Here is an 18,379-nt window from a genome sequence, read left to right on the forward strand (position 1 = left end):
CGTTTTTGCTTTCCAAAACCGATGTTCACTTTTTGACCACACATCGGTTTGCTCCATGGTAGGTGATTTGTATATTCATAATAGATTACGGTTTGGTGATTAGAAATCGAGAAATCGATGTGCAGTAGTTTTGATTACATCGGTTTTGAGTTACAATTCGATATATTGATAATCATAGGACATCGATTTCATCTAGTTGCTGGAAAAAGAAATACATTTCTCATCACCCAAAAATTGGAGCTTTCCATTAATTTTCTTTCCAAATTCATGATTCAACATAATTCACAAAACAAAACCCAAAACCTACAAAGGCTAGCTTAGAAACATATTAGCAACCAACTACAAAAGTATGTTCTACACCAAACTTTGCTTCAAAGCAAAAACTAGCCTTACTCAAAATCATGGAAGCCAAAAGTCTTACACCAAACTTTGTATATAATCAGCCACTTCAATGCACACCTCGTCAATATCATTTTGGCTATATGATTTGCGCGCCTTTACTACCCACTAGAAATTTATAAAACAACATATAAGTCACAATCATTGGGTAAAATCCCACAGTTCACTCAAAGTAGGATAAAGTCTTACCTCTTTCCTTAAAACATGTGTTATCAATAAGGGACCCTATAAGTAATGTAACAAAATTCTTCAACCAGGGGTGCACAGATCTCCTCATATTTTCTGGAAATATAAAGTATTTTGTCAAAATCATGTGCCAAGTGTAAAAGAGAACAAAATATAAGATGAACAATCAATACATAAGTAATTTTAACACACTGCAAACAAAGAAGGATGTAAGTTCTTACGACCTTGTGATTAATTGTTTTCTTTGTTCTTTTTTCTTTCTTAGCCTTGTGCTTATACCAAACCCAAAGTCCAATCAACATCCCTTATTATTTTACTCAAATAGATATATCTCTCTCTAGAAGTCTATTAAAACCATAATTAAAACAAAAAGACAATTGTAGTAGTAGTTACCTAGAGGAGCATCATGAGCGTGGAACATGTAAATAGACTGATGACAAAGAGGAAACACCTGAAGAAACTGAAGCTGCTGCTTAGCATGTCTTTTCAGTTTTTAATACTCATGAAGCTAAAATTGATGCGTAGAAGTACCTAGATTACAATAGCATGAAAACACTATATTAATGTATAGCAAGACAGTTTAGAAGCATTCTTTTCTGGATAATTGAAATTTGAACTCTACTTTTTGTCTTCATTAACTAATTGAAAACATCATGTACTGGAAAAAGGGTCGTAGCACAATAGCACATCCACTTAAATTTGAAGTTAACTAGAGAAAGAACAAGACAACATACTGATCAATCTCACAGACCATGGTATACAGTTCCAAATGGACCTGCAGAGGAAAGTAAAATGGCAAAAGGATATTAGAATGAAATTCAACAAAGCAATTCAAGGTTAGAATTTAATCCAAGCAAAGTCTCATTTGTAAATTTCTATCTTTTTTTGTCGCCGGTTGAGCCAGACGAGGAAGAAGAGAAATGAACTTATACCTCTAGCAATCACAGTGCCTTGTGACACTTTTACAACAACACAAGAGCACGAAACAACCTTTTTCACTTTCTCTAAGGACCAATTATGCAATGTTGGTAGAGAGACGGTATTGAATTAAATTAGAGAAAAGTATCGCACCTTATATCTGTGCATTATTTTAAAAGAAATAAGTAAACAAACCTTGTTGGGAAGGGATCATCTGGAGTACCTATCTCTGTTTGCATAACAGTTGCTCCTCCAGTTTCATCACTTACAAAATGATTGTAGATGTTCCTGCAGATACAACATATATAGGGAGTAATTAGATTGATAGAGCTGAGAAGGTTGTTATATAAGAGACCAGCTTAGCAAGGGCATTTTCTTAATTTGCCTACTATCTGCAAGGGAACCGAAAAGAAACCAGCTTAGCAGGTATAGGTTTCTCAATTCACATCACCGGCCATGAACTTTTTCTCAACTCAAAACTTTAATCCCAATTCAATATCTGCAAACTCAACTAAGATAATATCTAATATTTCTGAAGCACCAAAGCTCTCAGATTTGGTTGGTTTCCAGAATAGTTTCTCTTAAAGATTCCCATGCCGTTCAAACCACTTCCAGATTACTACTTTCATATAGATTGCACAGAAGGTATATTCAAAATAAATTAATAACAAGTCATACCCTCTTATTTGTGTGTAAATCAACTGACAAACCTTTTGACTTCATATTACTAAGGTAATGCAATAAGGGAAATCAAGTAAACACACCTTATTCTAGTTGCTTCCAGGTATACATGGCAGACATAAACAATTACATAAATTAAAGTCTAAGACTTGCTGGGAAGAACGGAGAAGACAAATCAACTTTAACAAAACCTAATCTTTGACATGATTACTCTGATTCAGAAGTGAAGCACAGACACCCATTTCAAAATTGAGCTCAAGCAATATGCAATAAACTATGAATTTAAAATACCCACTTCAGAGTCATCAATATCAATCCCAAAAATAAACATCCTACAAACTCACTCGAAGAAATTATTTGAGGGAAAAAAATGGAGAGAGAAGTTGGTACCTTTATAGTAGAGAACTATATGAGCATACTCGAATCAGAGACAGCCTATCTTCCATAAGCACTTGAGAATACCAGAAGAAGACTATGCAAGGAAGAAAAGCTATAGATCGAAGTCAATGATGCGCGATGGGTGAAGTAGAAGGAGCGGATCCCCTAGGGTTCCAAACTGTGACGTTTTTGGTAGTCAAGGTGGCGGCGGTGCTATCGGTGACGGTGACGGTGTCGGTGTTGCTACAATCGGATAGAGGCTTTAGCTAATTTATTGATTGAAGATTTAATCTAGGTAGATTATTGTTTAACTGCCACCTTAGTTTATTATTACTTCCAGCTAGCTAGCTCTTCTCAACCAAGTTCCTAAACCTTATTGAAGTGGCCTCCTATGCATATATCCTTAAGAATGCATATAATGTTATGTGGAACTCATTTATTTTCGGGTTGACGTACTGCTACGAGGACAATAGTCGATTACAGTTCATATGTGGATTTAAGTAGTTACTCTGTGTTGACATTGCAACATACTTTGAAGTAATGTTTGGTAAGCTATATCTCATGATTTGTTAGGGTGGGTTGACATCTATATTTTGAAATTGGTAGCCAGCTAGCTGCTTCATCAAGCTTGGCATTGAAGAATCAAAATGTTGGTCCCATTAACTAAGACCAAACTCTCCAATCCAAGTTAAGTATAAAGTTTGTAAGGGTTGATTTCATGTAGTTAGCAATTAAACATAATCTATATATAGCTAGCTAGTAATTAACTTTGTTATCGGTTTGATTGGTAATTGGAAAACAATAAGGGCTTGTCCGGTAACGTTTTTAAAAATGACTTTTCAAAAACAGATTTTGAAAATAAAAACGAGAAAACAAGATTGGATTTTTGAGATCCAAAAATGTGTCTGGTAGCTTATTCCGAAAACAATTTTCAAAAACGAGAGAAGATTGCGACAAGAGATGAGAGAGAGACCTGAGAAGAAGATAGTGACGTGAGAATATGGAAGAAGAGAGCACATTCTTTTTTTTCTTTGTTTTGGAAAATATATCTCCATGTTTTCTAAAATATGAGAATGAAAAGGTGAAAACGTCTATTTGTCGTTTTCCTGTTTTACGAGTAAAATAAAAAATTATTTTCAAAAATTATTTTCTGCATTTTTGAAAACAGACCAACGAACGCATTTTCAAGCCATTTTCATTTTATAAAATGAAAAAGATGACTTGAAAACGTTACCGAACGCCACCTAAGCTTTCCTCTTCCTCAATATACCTTGTATCTTTCGCCATGCCTGAACATGGAGTTTTAGAGCTTCAAGGAATTTGTTATGCTCTTCCTCTGTCCATCTCTCTCTCTGTTTCGTGATCGTGTATGGTTTCCTCACCTAGAAATACCACAGTACTAATCAGATAATGTGAAAATGGTCAATGAATGAAGCTAGGTTGTACTAGATGCAGTAATATTAACAAAAAGTACAAAATTAGAAACCTTGGGAGCATAGTCATTTCCAGAAGATAATTGATCCTTCAATTGGACCCCAACAGCAGCAGGACTAAAGGAAATCTCACCATATTGATCATCATCATCATCCTACATAACACAATCAATTCATAAATGTCTCTTGGGATTCTAAACTAGAGTTTCCAATTTTCAGTGATCCATCAAATATTAAAGACAGAAAGGCATTAGTAATGAATTCATTGATACGTACTTGAACTGGTGCCATAGCTAGAGACGCCATTAATCCACCCACCAAGCAAAGTTGACCTCTTCCTCCTCGACTCTGTCGTTGTTCCTGCTCGTTTAGCATGCAAAAATGGCCAAAATGGAACAGTCCATGAGAAAGAAAAGTAACTTTATGCAAGAAGACAGATACTCCATAACGAAGACCGACTCTCTTCTTATTTGGTCATGCACCTTTGCTTATGTGTTTTAGCAAATTCATCTGTCTCATTACTAAAATCATTGGTATTTGTTCGATATGATTTAAATATTGGATCAACTGATTCAGGAGGAGGAGGAGATGTAGCGGTGGTCGGTAAAAGAGTACTTTTCTGGTAGTAGTATAGAGTCAGTGTCCGTGTGTGGAAGAGTGAGATGCAGAAGAACGCAACTAAATACTGAGATTTCCAAAACTAATGCAAAGAAAACACCCAGTAAAAACCAAAGCACACAAAAACCAAACCCTTCTTCTCATTTTCCACAATCGAGGATCAAACAGACCAAACCCAAAACCCAATTTCATGAAAAAACAAAACAATTGAAAACCCAGAAATCTGAAACCCTCAATTTCCATCCAAATACCATAACTTTAAACAAAACCCAGAATAAACACAGAGAGGCCCAAATGGCAATTCTAAGGCTACTTAGTTGCACATAAGTTTGGTTGCAGAGAAACCAAGAAAGAGAAATAAACAAAAGACCAGGATAATCAATTTAACACCATATACCAAACCTTCTATTTGGTTCCTCAGAAAATGAAAGAACCCACAGAAACCCACAAAACAATCACACAAATGCAACAATACACAAACAGAGTTTTAAGTCCCAAAAGATTTGAACCTTGAATCTCCAATACCTTGTGTATATCAATACAGGGTTGGAAACGAACATCACAGCTTATGGGTACTCGCCTTAACCCGATACCTAAACAACAACAAAAATAGGTTCTATGTTATTACTGCATACAAAAAGTTACAGACCAAAAACGGAAGCAGAAACTTACTGAACGTTGCAGATGGCCTAGACCCATCAAACTTCTTTTTATCAAGACCGTCCAACCTCAAAAGCATAACAAAATCAATAGTTCAAACTCAAGGTGACCATACAATTTCATAGATCACAATTTCAATTGGAACAAAGATTGGAAGGAAGCAAGAGAGAACATACCCAACTGGACTTGACAAATTAGTTAATATTGAAGACACCCACAAACTCGCGCTTCTTAAACTCTAAAGAAAAACAATCGTACTTCAACAATCAGAATTGCAACAAAACAAAACAAAAAAAGTACAAACACAACAAATCTCCCACAAGCCTGATACCATCAACAAGTAAAACGACTGAAATTGACTCTATCATTTACATATATAGAACTAGAACAATAAGTACTAACATTACTTCGTCTCCGACCGGCGACTCCTAGAATCCTTTGAATCCCACAACGGAGTCGTTCTCTGAAGTGAGTCGCGCCGACTGGCCGCCGCTCTCTTGCTTCGATTCCAGAGGCTAAGAGGGAACAGCGCTGTTTAGAAATGCTTCGACGAATAAGTTGAGGACGGACTGGACGGAGTTGATGCCGGACTGGACGGAGTTGATGCCGAAGAAGCTGAGGATGTAGATGAAGGAAGGAAGGGAGGAGATGGAGGTCGGGTTTGGGAGGAGATCCAGTTTTGGGGTGAGTTCAGAATGAAGGCGAGTTTGAGTGAGATGGAGGTCACGCGAGAGCTTAGGGTTTTCTGTCTAACTTTTGGGATCGGCCTTTAATTTTTTTTTCTAAGTGTGAAAGTTTTTAGATTTAGTACCCGCTTCTTCAATTCACTTAAAACACTTAGCGCGTTTTGCAAAAATAGGTTCCCGCAAATTTTCAAACAAAACTTTTAACACCGGTCATTTTAAGACCCGATGTTAATGATATACATTTAAATCGGTATTTTCGTAAAACGATGTTGGATTACGTTTTTACATCATGTGCAAGTTTGACCGATTTAAAACATGCGATGTCTATGAACAGATTTCTAGTAGTGCTTGCAGTCGAGTAACTTACTTCTACTGTTCAACTTGCTGAAATAATTACATTTACACCCACCGAAGCCTAACTTGTTGATATCTTATCATTTGAGGCCATTTAAAAATTGATAATTACATATTTAGAGTTCTAGATTTTCGGAGAGATTGAATCTATCTAGTGAAAATTGATGCATATTGAAAGGGTATGGTAGGTAGGAAGAATCGAAACATACGATGTAAGAATTAAGCGCTATTTGGTGGATTAGGGTAGAAATTAGGGTTGTTCTTGAATTTAGGAAGAACAAGTTTGTTGAAAATGTGGAGCTGTTCTTGAATGATCGAAGAAATGGGGAAATGGGGCTAAGGTTGTGTTTTTAGTCGCACATGACTAAATTAAGAACCAATAATCAATTGACACATTTACATGTTAGGAATTCGGTCCGGTTCAAGCTAAACCAAATTTGGTAATGTTATATACCGAGACCAACATAGATTTTTGCACTTCGGTTCAGTCTTGAATCAGACTGTGAAGAAAAAGGTAAAAGGCTGCATCTTACTGTCAGACTTAGTCCGGTTCTGGCCAGCTCCTCTTGTTAAACCATATACATGCTCACAATCATATGCATACAAGCTCGACAACAATCACAAAAGGACTAAGGCTTACCTTCAGCAATCACATGCATGGATTCCATCTTTGCAGCTGCACAACAACGATCACTTGAAGATGACCTTCTGTTACTTACCAACTTGCTTCTCAATGGACAAAACAACATGCAATAATCGTGGTGGTAACAGGGACCAAGTTCATTTTTTTTATATTGGTGACTTAACCCTCAAGAAGCTTCCCATTAAAGCATCCCGCTATATGGTTCATCCGGGGGGGAGATCGAGCTTCAAGAAATAATGAATGGTCTTATCAATACACAAATGTATAACTCCCCAGGAATTTCAATTGCGCTTATATTCATCACTGTAGGAATTGGGTTCAAGCTTTCCCTAGCCCCTTATCGGATTAGGTTTCCTAGTTAGATTCTTAATGTATCACATCATTGTAGTCTTTCTTACAGACTAAGAATAGGATTACTTACCTTAATGAATTGATACACTCTTTCATTAAGTTACAATATTGATTTACAGTTTGTGTCCATGTTGAACTATTTTTGACATTAAGCTAATTATCAATTTACTATATGTTAATGTGTGACAAGTCCATGTTGATTCTAACAATCTCCCCCTTAGATTGACACATATTAAGCTTGATAATTTGCACCAGAAAATGTCAGAAACTACTCGACTTACTGTAGTGCACGCCAGATAACAAAATAAAACCAAAAATCCATTCCAACATGGTCAGATCACAGAGCAAGAAACAGTATACATTTTAACAAAAATGCAGAGTTTCAAAACCACAAACACAAGCTCCTGCAATCTATATACCAGGTCCTACTGCATGTTCTCAAACTAGAAACTCAAGCAAATTTTTCTGAACACTGATGGCTTAAAAATATTGTTTGAACCTTAACATCATGCTATACATGATTTAAGCCATCTGATAACAAGTATGATATTAAAAAAAAAAGATGATAATTTCCAAAATATAACAATAAAGCTGCAACAAACCATATTTGGAAATACCTCAATTTTTATTGATAATATTAAACTGTCTTTACAATCAAGTTGTGATAAATAAAATGGAAATCCACAACTCAAAGAAATACAAGAACTCAAAAACTTTAGAAATTTAAATTGCTCCAACTGGACTAACTCTCTACTGAACCTAAGCATCTAAATTAGCTAAAACTCCAATGCTTGCTGTATGCTTCTAGAATGTTGCTACTGACATGGCCTTGGTGAAGGGGTCTGCTAGATGTGAATTCGTGTCAATGCTCAAAACAGCTATTTCACCATGTTTTACCCTTTCTCTAACACTGTAATACTTTAAATCAATATGTTTAGAATTGTTTGATCTTTTACTGTTCTTGCTAAAGAAAAACTGCAGCCTCATTGTCACAATAAATCACAAGTGTGCCAGCCACCATGTGACTCAATACTTTGGTCTGCATGAGAAAATTCCTGATCCAAAGTCCTTCACACACAGTCTCATGCACTGCAATAAATTTAGCTTGCATAGTAGAAGTTGAAACAAGAGTTTGTTTCATGGTTTTCCAAGCAACTGCACCTCCTACAAGCATGAATACATATCCACAAGTTGACTTCTTGGAGTCTGGATAGTTCCCTGCAAAATCAGAATCTGAGAATCCAACAAGTTTCAGATCCTCCACTTGCCTATACACTAGCATGTAATTCTTGGTTCTCTGCAGGTACCTTAAAACCTTCTTCCTAGCTACCCAATGCTCATGGCCTGGATTGGATTGAAACCTTGATAAAATCCCTACTGCAATAGACAAGTCTGGCCTAGTGTAGACTTGTGCATACATGTGACTTCCTACAAGTCTGGCATAAGGTTTTGACTCTATATTCTCCTTCTCAACATCATTTTTGGGATTTTGCTTCTTGGTCAATTTATCTCCTTTGGACATGGGAACTTCTCCAGCTGCACACTTCTCCATACCAAATATCTTTAAAATTTTAGTAACATAATTTTGTTGAGACAAACCAAGTAGTCTCTATGCCCTATCTCTTTTAATTTCAATACCTAGTACATAAGATGCTTCTCCTAAGTCTTTCATGTCAAAATTCCTTGACAGAAAATTCTTAGTGTCTTTAAGCAATTTAATGTTACTTGGTATTCACCAAGGATGGACAGAAGTTGAAATTGAAAGCGACTCCACCCTCCTTATAGCAGCCCTGAAAAGAGTGGGGAATGACTTCTCCGATGTTGGTCGGGTATTAGAAGATTGTAAGTCCTATATGACGGCTTTCCAATCTATTGAGATCCGACATATTTATAGGGAAGCAAATGGTGTAGCAGATCGTCTCGCTCACCTTGCTAGCTTGTTTGCACTTAATGATGTTTGGTTAGAGGAGACTCCTGCTATTATTCAGGACGTTCTCTACGAGGATTATTGTAAATGCTCTAATGTAGCGCGAGGTTCAGGTTTTATGTCTCCCCCGGCGCAAAATACTACTATTAATATAATAAATGGAACCAGGCGTGGGGCTGAGCCTCCCAGCTAGGCTGGGTTCCAAACCCCTTTCAAAAAAAAAAAAAAAAAAGCAATTTAATGTTACTGCTAGCCAAAAGTATATCATCCACATAGAGTACCAGAAAAATAAAATTGTTCCCAACTGTCTTCAAATAAACACACTCATCCACAAGATTTTCTGTAAATCCAAAAGTGGAAATCACATAATCAAATTTCTTGTACCACTGTCTAGAAGCTTGTTTTAGGCCATAAATTGATTTTCTTAACTTACACACTAAATTTTCACTTCTAGCTTGTACAAATCCTTCTGGCTGCCTCATATAAATCACTTCATCTAGTTCACCATTCAAGAAGGCTGTTTTAACATCCATCTAGTGCAGCTCCATATCAAAATGAGCCACTAAAGCCATGATTATCCTAAATGAGTCTTTTGTAGAAACTAGAGAAAAAGTTTCAGTAAAGTCAATGCCCTCCTTCTGTGTAAAACTTTTGGCAACTAACCTTGCCCTGTGTCTCTCCACATTTCCATTTGCATCTCTTTTGGTTTTGAAAACCCATTTACAACCTATAGGTTTCTGATTAGGGTCAGGTTCAACTAATTCCCAAACTGCATTTTGGCTCATGGAATCAATTTCTGCTTCTATTGCTAGCTGCCATTGGTGAGATTCATTACTTTCAATGGCCTGATTAAATGTAGTTGGATCATTGTCCTCTGAACAGTACATTTCAATTTCTGCTTCTTGCAGATAAACAATGTAGTCACTCTCTTCCCCCCCATAAGTTGGTTTTCTTGCTCTCTGTGATCTTCTAGGCTGAGGATTGTCAGGATTAGGTTGAGCTACAGGTACTTGATCAGTTACAGGTACTTGATTAGTTACTTGATTCGTAAAGCAAAAACCCCCTTTTTTTGTGTGTTTGTTTTGCAAAATCCTAAAACGATTTTCATGCCAAGCAAAAACTGAATTCATATTTGTGAGCCTATGCTCTGATACAATTGTAAAACCATATACATGTTCACAATCATATGCATACAAGATCGACAACAATCACAAAAGGACTAAGGCTTACCTTCAGCAATCATAGACATGGATTCCATCTTTGCAGCTGCACAACAACGATCACTTGAAGATGGCCTTATGTTACTTACCAACTTGCTTCTCAATGGACTAAACAACATGCAATAATCGTGGTGGTAACAGGGACCAAGTTCATCTTATTTATATAGGTGACTTAACCCTCAAGAAGCTTCCCATTAAAGCATCCCTTATCGGATTAGGTTTCCTATTTAGATTCTTAATGTATCACATCATTGTAGTCTTTCTTGCAGACTGAGAATAGGATTACTTACCTTAATGAATTGAAACACTCTTTCATTAAGTTACAATATTGATTTACAGTTTGTGTCCATGTTGAACTAGTTTTGACATTAAGCTAATTATCAATTTACTATATGTTAATATGTGACAAATCCATGTTGATTCTAACACCTCTGTTTTTCACCTTAAACTCCCTACTATACCTTTAATTATATATGAATTTGCAGCAACTTTTGTGTTTTTCTTCTTCAACTAGATTTTGCCATCACACATCGGTAATTGAGAGTGTGAATGATCCTTCATCAATCCAGGGATTATGATTAAAACCTCATTATGATTCTCTCCGCTGTCCACACGCCTCTTCTTTGCCTTCGTTTCTAGCTGAGCCTCCACTACACCTGAGCTAATGTCCACCACTATCTCATTCTTTAAAGGTACTGCCACTTCCATAACTCCTCTCTTGTCCTAGCAACACCAGACACATTCATGGTGGGGGCTTGCATTGCCCACCTTGGTTTCTTACTAAAATATTAAAATGAGTGACGTTTATTTTGTTTATCATAGGTGAATTTATTTGGGTGATTCAATGCAGAATTAATTTCGAAACACTTTCATTTTTGTTAGTATGAATTATGATGGTTATTCTCCAACTTCTTCCTCTTGCCCTTTGATTTCAGGTCAATTATTGGTCGAGCTGTTGAACTTGGGGTCAAGTGACTTGCTTCTGCTGTTGAACTTGCCGAAATAATTACATTTGCACCTACCGAAGCTTGACTTGTTGATGTTGTATCATTTGAGGACATTTGAAAACTGAGAATTTCAGAGATAAGGTTTTCAATTTTCGGAGAGATTGAACTATCTAGTGAAAATTGATGCTTATTGGAAGGGAATGACGATAGGAAGAGAGAATCGAAACATGTGATTCAAGAATTAGGGGATATATATTTTGGTGGATTGAGGTAGAAATTAGGGTTGTCTTAAATTGGGGAAGAATAGGTTTGGAGAAAATGTTAAGCTGTTCTTGAATGATAAAAGAAATGAGAAACAATCAGGCTGAGGTTGTGTTTTTAGTCATACATAACTAAATTAAGAACCAATAATCAGTTAACATGTTTACATGTTAGAAATTCGGTCTGATCGAAACTTGGTAATATTAAAAATAGAGAGCAACCCGTCTTTTTGCACTTTGGTTTAGTTTTGAGCCGGATCGGGAAAAAAAGAGTAAAAGCCCGCACCGAACCGTTAGTCTCGATTTAGTTCAGGTTGGTTCCTCGAGTTTTCCGCCTCAAACGCCTAGCCCTATCTTCAATTATATATTAATTTGCCTTAGCTTCCATCTTTTCCTTCTCCAGCTGGATTTTGCCATCACACATTGGTAATTGCGCATAGATGTATGAGAATGGTAGGGGTTCAAAATTACTTTTGCCAATCACCTTGATTGTCGGATACTCCATCAATCCCATGATTATGATTGAAACCACATTATGATTTTCCCCGCTATCCACACGCCTCTTCTTCGCCTCCGTTTCTAGCTGAGCCTCCATCATACCTCAGCTAATGTTCACCACCAGCTCATGCTCTGAAGGTACTGCTACTTTCATGAACTCCTCTCTTGTCCTAACAACACTAGACACATCTATGGCTGGGGCATGCATTGCCCACCTTGGTTTCTTACTAAAATATTAAAATGAGTGACGTTTTAATATTTTATTTATTTTAAGTAATTCAATTCAGAATTTATTTTGAAACGTTTTGATATTTGTTACTTTAAATTATGATAGTTATTTTAATTTGATTTATTTTATTTTTATTTCTTATAACCTATGCCTTTTGTTTATTACCTAAATAATTACGTGGGGAGTATTATGCGCCTATATATATATACCACCATTTGTTGCATGCATGCTTATGTAAATGATTGTAATACTAGGGAGAAAAATAGAGAGAGGGTCTCCGAACCTTTCAGAGCGACCTGGTACGGCGAAACCTAGATTTCATGTTGGCTGTAGTGAGTCTCATGCTCTCCAGACCAAGCAGAGGCGAGACGATAGTGCAGTGGGCTGGGAGAGACCATGGTTTCTCAGGCAGCGGCGTTGGGATCTCGACCAAGTTTCTCGAAGCCTCCGGTTGGGACGATTCTCAGCTGAGGGTGGTTTCTTGGTTGTGGGTTGGTGGATCGTGTCGAAGTTGCGACGTGGGTGTCAGTGCCTGCAGCCTTCTAGACGATCAGGATCTACATCGTGGTGGCGGCGTCGGTTGGTTGAGGTCAGGTCTGACATGGAGGCGCTGGCTTTGGCGGCGTATGGCCGAGACAAACGCTACGTGGGCTTTGGTGCAGGGTTACAAGTGGTGGCGATAGGAAGGTTGAGACGGGTAGCGCTGGCGATGGCGGGTTTGGAGTTGGCTGAGACTGGTCTGGTGCTGGAAATGAGTGTGGCAGCGGGTTGCGGATCAGAAGAGGTTCCGGAAAAATCGGCAGTAAACCCTAGTTTTGAACTAGGGATGACTGCTGGTTTGACCGGGCTGGTTAGCTAGGGCTTCTAGGCCTGATGGGCTTAGGGCTGCATTCAGTGGGTCGAGGACTGGGCCTGTTTGTGGGGGGCCCAAATTTGGAGAAGGGTTGCAGATCTTCAATAATACCCAAAGAGCAACCTGTTTCTGAGGTTGTTGGCTACTGAGGAGGCTGAAGATGGTGTCGGTTCCAACCCTAAGGGGGAGGCACTAGCGCTTTATTATGTTTTGTCGGCTTTTAGACATTCTAGACTCAAGCCTTTTGAAGTAGGAGTAATTTCTATAAGCTTTTCTAAGACCTTTCTAGTTGATATTTGTACCACAAGTGCGTGATTGGCATATTAGACTAGATGAATATGTTTTTCTTAGAGAGCGAGGTTATTCTTGCTTAGTTTAGGCTTGCTGTTTCAGCCAGCGTCCATTTAGACTTCAATGAGTTTAGTTGTGGCTTAGATAGTTTATCCGGTTTGGCCAAGAATTTCTTATGTAAGTTCTTAGGCCTCATCAATGGGCCGGGCCTTACTCCATTTTTAAATAGTAGCGGGTCGGGCCGGGCCGGGTTTTATTGTAAATTGAAGGATCCAAGCCCATCCATTTAATACGGGCCTCGCGGGCTTTTTTGGGCCGGCCAGGCTAAGCCTTGCGGGCTTTTTCGGGGCGGGACTTGCGGGCTTTATTTACAAATAAATCTTTAAAGATAATATTTTTTTTAAACTTATATTTATATATCATACACTCCAAAGAGAAACCTCTATGAACTTAAATAAAATGGGAAAACCAACCGTTGGATGAGATTATTATAATAAATTATGAGTGTGGTAAAAAATTTAGTCAAGTTCACCATATTTTGAATCCGATCGAATTGGTCAACCGTCATTACTTGTATGTTTTCTTGGTTGACCGATGGCATGACGACCGCGAAATGTGCTTATTTTTTCACATCACGTCTGTAAATATTTCATCGATGGATGTGCGTGGACATAAGATAAAAATTTCAATTTTAATTACAAAGATGTTGGCCTATATTAATTTGCCTCCTAAAGTTGTATGACTTGTATATTGCATTTAAATTGTTGAGGTTCATTCTAATGCAACTATGAAGTGGAAAATGAATTTAGAGAAATCAACCGCTCGATTGAGATATTGTAATGTTTTATGGTGATTATAAAAAATTCAGCTAATTTGATTCTCATTTCGAATTCGATCAACTAGGTCAAATTTAGTTACTCTTATAAACCTATGTCTATATATCATACACTCCAAAGAGCAACCCCTATCAATTCAAAGAAAATGGAAAAATGGACCGTTGGATGAGATTATTACAATAAATTATGAGTGTGGTAAAAAATTTAGCCAATTTCACCATATTTTCGAATCCGATCGAATTGGTCAACCGTCGTCACTTGTATGTTTTCTTGGTTGACCGATGGCATGACGACCGCAAAACGTGCTTATTTTTTCATATCACGTTTGTAAATATTCAATCGATGGATGTGTGTGGACATGAGATAAAAAAAAAATTAATTTTAATTACAAACACATTGGCCTATACCAATTTTCCTCCTAAAGTTGTATGACTTATACATTACATTTAAATTGTTGATGTTCATTCTAAAGCAACCATGAAGTGGAAAATGAATTCAGAGAAACCAACCGCTCGATGGAGAGATTGTAATGTTTTATGGTGGTTGTAGAAAATTCAGCCAATTTGGTTCTCGTTTCGAATTCGATCCACTAGGTCAAACTTAGTTACTCTTATAAACTTATATAAATATATCATACACTCCAAAGAGTAACCCCTATCAATTCAAAGAAAATGGAAAAACCGACTGTTGGATGAGTTTATTTCAATAAATTATGAGTGTGGTAAAAAATTTAGCCAATTTCACTATATTTTCCAATCCGATCGAGTTGGTCAACCGATATGTAGAATATATATATGCACTAATGCACATATTCTATATAGAAATATAAGAACTTCCACACACACACACATATATATAGATATAGATATATATATATATATATATCTTTATTAATTAAGCTAATTCTCTACCAGAATGGTTAAATTTTTGAAGTACCTGTAATACCATTGGTTTATTCAAGCTCCACAAATATATAAATACTGTGCGAAGGATACGATGGTAATCATGACAATAAAAGGCAGACAAAAAGAAAGGCAAGAGGATTCTGCGGCAGAAATAAGAAATTAGAAAGAAAAAAAAAGTAGTCGCACACGATCTCCAGATTAGAGGAGAACTGCCCGGGCACGATCTCAACACTCACTCCTCTTTCAATTTACAGTTCTTGCAAACGTAGAAAACAAACACAGAAAGAAGAACATAGCGGAATCAAACCCAGAAGGAGGAGAAAGAGAAAGAAACAAATTGGTTGCCAGGGCACATGAGGCAGCCTATACACAGAAAGAAGAACAGAGCGGAATCAAACCCAGAAGGAGGAGAAAGAGAAAGAAACAAATTGGCTGCCAGTTTGCAGACTTGATAATTCCCATTGGGTAATTTTCAAATTTCATTTTTCAATTGATTTTCAAATTCAATGGGCGGGTTTTCTATAATCCAATCTACGGGTTATTGCCATGGGTGAAACCTGACATTGGATTACATTTAATACTTTAACGGTTAGTTTAGTTCATCTCTATTCAAAACTAATTACTGTTCATACTCCTTCACAATCTCATATTCACTTGGTTTTTTCTGTATCTTTCGTTTTTTTTTTTTTTTTTTTTCAGGAGTAATTGTGAAGTTTGCTGTGATCCTTGGATAATTGATTTCAAGTATGTATATTCACAATTTTGGTTCATTTGTTTAGAGTTTGTTTCAAATGAATAAATTCTTTTACTTATGGAACATGTGCATTACATTTATTTATCTTTGGGTTTTGTTTTTCTGAAGTAGTAGGGTTTATAGTCAGTTTCAAATGAATTAATTCTTTTGTCTTTGGGTTTGGTTTTGCTCAAGTAGTAAGCGAATCCACTTTTGCATTCTTTTAAGGAATATTTGTGTTTGGATTCTGAATTGTTCTTCAGTTCTTGCCTTAAAGTTGTGTTAGATCGATGTAATAATTTAATTAGATAGTTAATGTTTGTGTCTGTCATGAGCAGGTGGAATACTGACCTGGGTTTCAAATGAGGAACCAATTATGACAAAGTTTATAGACTACATTATTAATCATGCAAGTTTCAGAAGTGACAACCATAATAATGTTGACAATGTAATTGCACCATGACAACTTTCTGTTATCAAAGATAGCCATTAATTCAGTTGCCAATTCACTGTCTACAACTGCACAAACATTTCCTTCCTCTTTTTTAATGTGACCAACATATACATTGGTCTGATTACTGAGTCACTATAAGACATATAAAATATTTGTTCTCCAACATGAGATAAGTTATCTGAAAAATCATTATAATTTGTTGTTGTTGTTTGAATCGATAAAATGGGGTTGGGGTTTCACTTCACTTGCTCTCAGTATCGGATTCTAGATCCCATGTTGTTAGAGATGTCTCCCATGATTCTTTTGTCTTTAGTTCTGTTTCTTTCTTTTTATGTGTCTGATCCTTTAATTTGGTTTCATTAATTTTGTTTCCTATATAGGTGAAGGAAAATAATCTCAGTGGTCAACCAAAACAGTCACATTATTTGGGTTCTCATTATCACAGAGGTGAGGGAAAATAATATTTATATGGTTTCTTTCTTTACATAGGTGAGAGACAAATACGGCGGAAAAAAAAAAAAAAAAAAAAAAGCTTATTACTTTGTGGTTCTCCATCGGCACCTTATTGTAATACTTATACGTTCTGTGTATAGGTACAGCTGGAGGTCCAGACTTGAAAAGTTTTATTGTCCAATTTCCTGTGTCCCGAGAAGGTAGTTCAGTTAAAGGAAAATAAGATAAATCTCGCTTAAGGGGGTTTTGTTTTGAGTCTCTCTGTGTTAGATTGTGTGATCTTCATTCAATAGCAATGCTATCAAACTATTGCTTTAAAGCTGTAGGTCCAGACTTGAAAAGTTTCCTTGTCCAATTTCCTGTGTCCCGAGAAGGAAGTTTAGTTAAAGGAAAATAAAGGTAAATCTTGCTTAAGTGGTGTAAACACGAAAAATCCTGCAACGAATGAAAGAAGGACACGTGTACAAAATAATATATTTTTATTAATGAATTTGCGGGTTACAATCTCTGTAGATGCTCTTTCACAAGATTCTCCTCTGATTCGATCTCTGACGTTGATTTAATCCAAGGGTGGCGAGCACTTGATCTTGAATCAAACGGTTGCAATGTGGACTTCCTGCTATGTTGACGATTTGAGGAAGATGATTGACCAAGGGCTGTAGAAGCTTGATCTTGATCGGATTTAGGCCACGAGTGGTGTCACGTGATGAGTGTTCTTCGGCTTTGGTAGGGGATGAACCAGCACGTGTGTTTGGTGCTTGTTGATTCTCCACGAGCTTGATGAAGAACTTGTAGAGGATTTACTTTGTTGAAGACAACTTGAAGACGTCGGATGATCAAGGGCTGTAGAGGCTTGAACTTGATCAATTTGAACCACGAGCGGTGTCACGTGGCTAGTATGGCTTTTGATGGTGGATGAATCAGCACGTGTGTTTGGTGCTTGTTGATCCTCAGCGTGTTTGACGACTTCCGAGCTTGTAGGTGATTTCCCCTGCTTGTCTGAAGTCAGCGAGGTGAAGAGACCGGCTATTTGGCAGCTTGATGGTTCTTCACGAGCTTGGGAGACTTCTGAGCTTTGGAGAGGTTTCTTCCGTCTGCTTGCGTCCCTCTGTCTGTCGTCGTCCTCGATGGTGTATTTGGCTCAAGGGCGATTGACGCTTGATCTTGAGTCATATGATGGCCACGAGGGTTGACACGTGACGAGTGCTTTGACTTGAGGTTGGTGATGAACCGGCTATTTGGCAGCTTGAAGGCTCTTCACGCGCTAGAAGACTTATGAACTTTGGGAGTGATTTTTCTCTCCGGCCGCTGAAGTCTCTTTTTTAGCCCCGCCAAGTCCTTCTCTTGATTTGAGAAGGGGTATTTATAGTGTCGGCGTCTCTCTTGATTTGGAATGCCTTGATGACACGTAATTAATTACATTTTCCTTAATAACATAATCAAATTAATCAGCGTTAATTAACTGA

The 18,379-nt window shown here is 37.2% G+C and overlaps 1 protein-coding gene and 1 long non-coding RNA gene across 13 annotated transcripts; one reads left to right on the forward strand and one right to left on the reverse strand.

The window, feature by feature from the left end:
• Positions 1-317: 317 nt before the first annotated feature.
• LOC112195326 lies at positions 318-6,067 on the reverse strand. 12 transcript variants are annotated; one of them, XR_005808355.1, is made up of 11 exons: positions 5,676-6,067; positions 5,286-5,511; positions 5,139-5,206; positions 4,272-4,355; positions 4,049-4,150; positions 3,833-3,944; positions 1,699-1,791; positions 1,320-1,360; positions 1,037-1,116; positions 589-681; positions 318-500 (listed from the first exon to the last, which is right to left on the reverse strand). XR_005808355.1 is itself a non-coding variant. In XM_024335737.2 (8 exons), the coding sequence occupies exons 2-8, from the start codon at positions 5,350-5,352 to the stop codon at positions 1,094-1,096; spliced, it is 477 nt and encodes a 158-aa protein (XP_024191505.1). In that variant the 5' UTR covers positions 5,353-5,511; positions 5,676-6,066; the 3' UTR covers positions 979-1,093. The 12 variants fall into 12 exon arrangements, 2 of the variants coding, with proteins under 2 accessions (XP_024191505.1, XP_024191507.1); XR_005808351.1 differs by having other exon boundaries at positions 318-507; positions 979-1,116; positions 5,123-5,206; XR_005808350.1 differs by having other exon boundaries at positions 318-507; positions 979-1,116; positions 5,681-6,066.
• Positions 6,068-15,399: 9,332 nt separating this feature from the next.
• Positions 15,400-17,419, forward strand: LOC121052336. The gene is made up of 4 exons (XR_005808743.1): positions 15,400-15,738; positions 15,973-16,017; positions 16,841-16,907; positions 17,054-17,419. It is a non-coding gene; the product is annotated as an uncharacterized LOC121052336 (long non-coding RNA).
• Positions 17,420-18,379: the final 960 nt, after the last annotated feature.

The sequence above is a fragment of the Rosa chinensis genome, chromosome 3, assembly GCF_002994745.2.
Source record: "Rosa chinensis cultivar Old Blush chromosome 3, RchiOBHm-V2, whole genome shotgun sequence".
Taxonomy (NCBI): domain Eukaryota; kingdom Viridiplantae; phylum Streptophyta; class Magnoliopsida; order Rosales; family Rosaceae; genus Rosa; species Rosa chinensis.

Excerpts from the sequence above, each read along its gene's own strand:
- LOC112195326 (XM_024335737.2), bottom strand. The coding sequence starts at position 5,352 with ATGCTTTTGAGGTTGGACGGTCTTGATAAAAAGAAGTTTGATGGGTCT. Across the intron at positions 5,207-5,285 it reads TAGGCCATCTGCAACGTTCA|GTATCGGGTTAAGGCGAGTA; the intron begins GTAAGTTTCTGC and ends GTTGTTGTTTAG. Across the intron at positions 1,795-4,052 it reads TCTGGAAATGACTATGCTCC|CAGGAACATCTACAATCATT; the intron begins CAAGGTTTCTAA and ends ATGTTGTATCTG.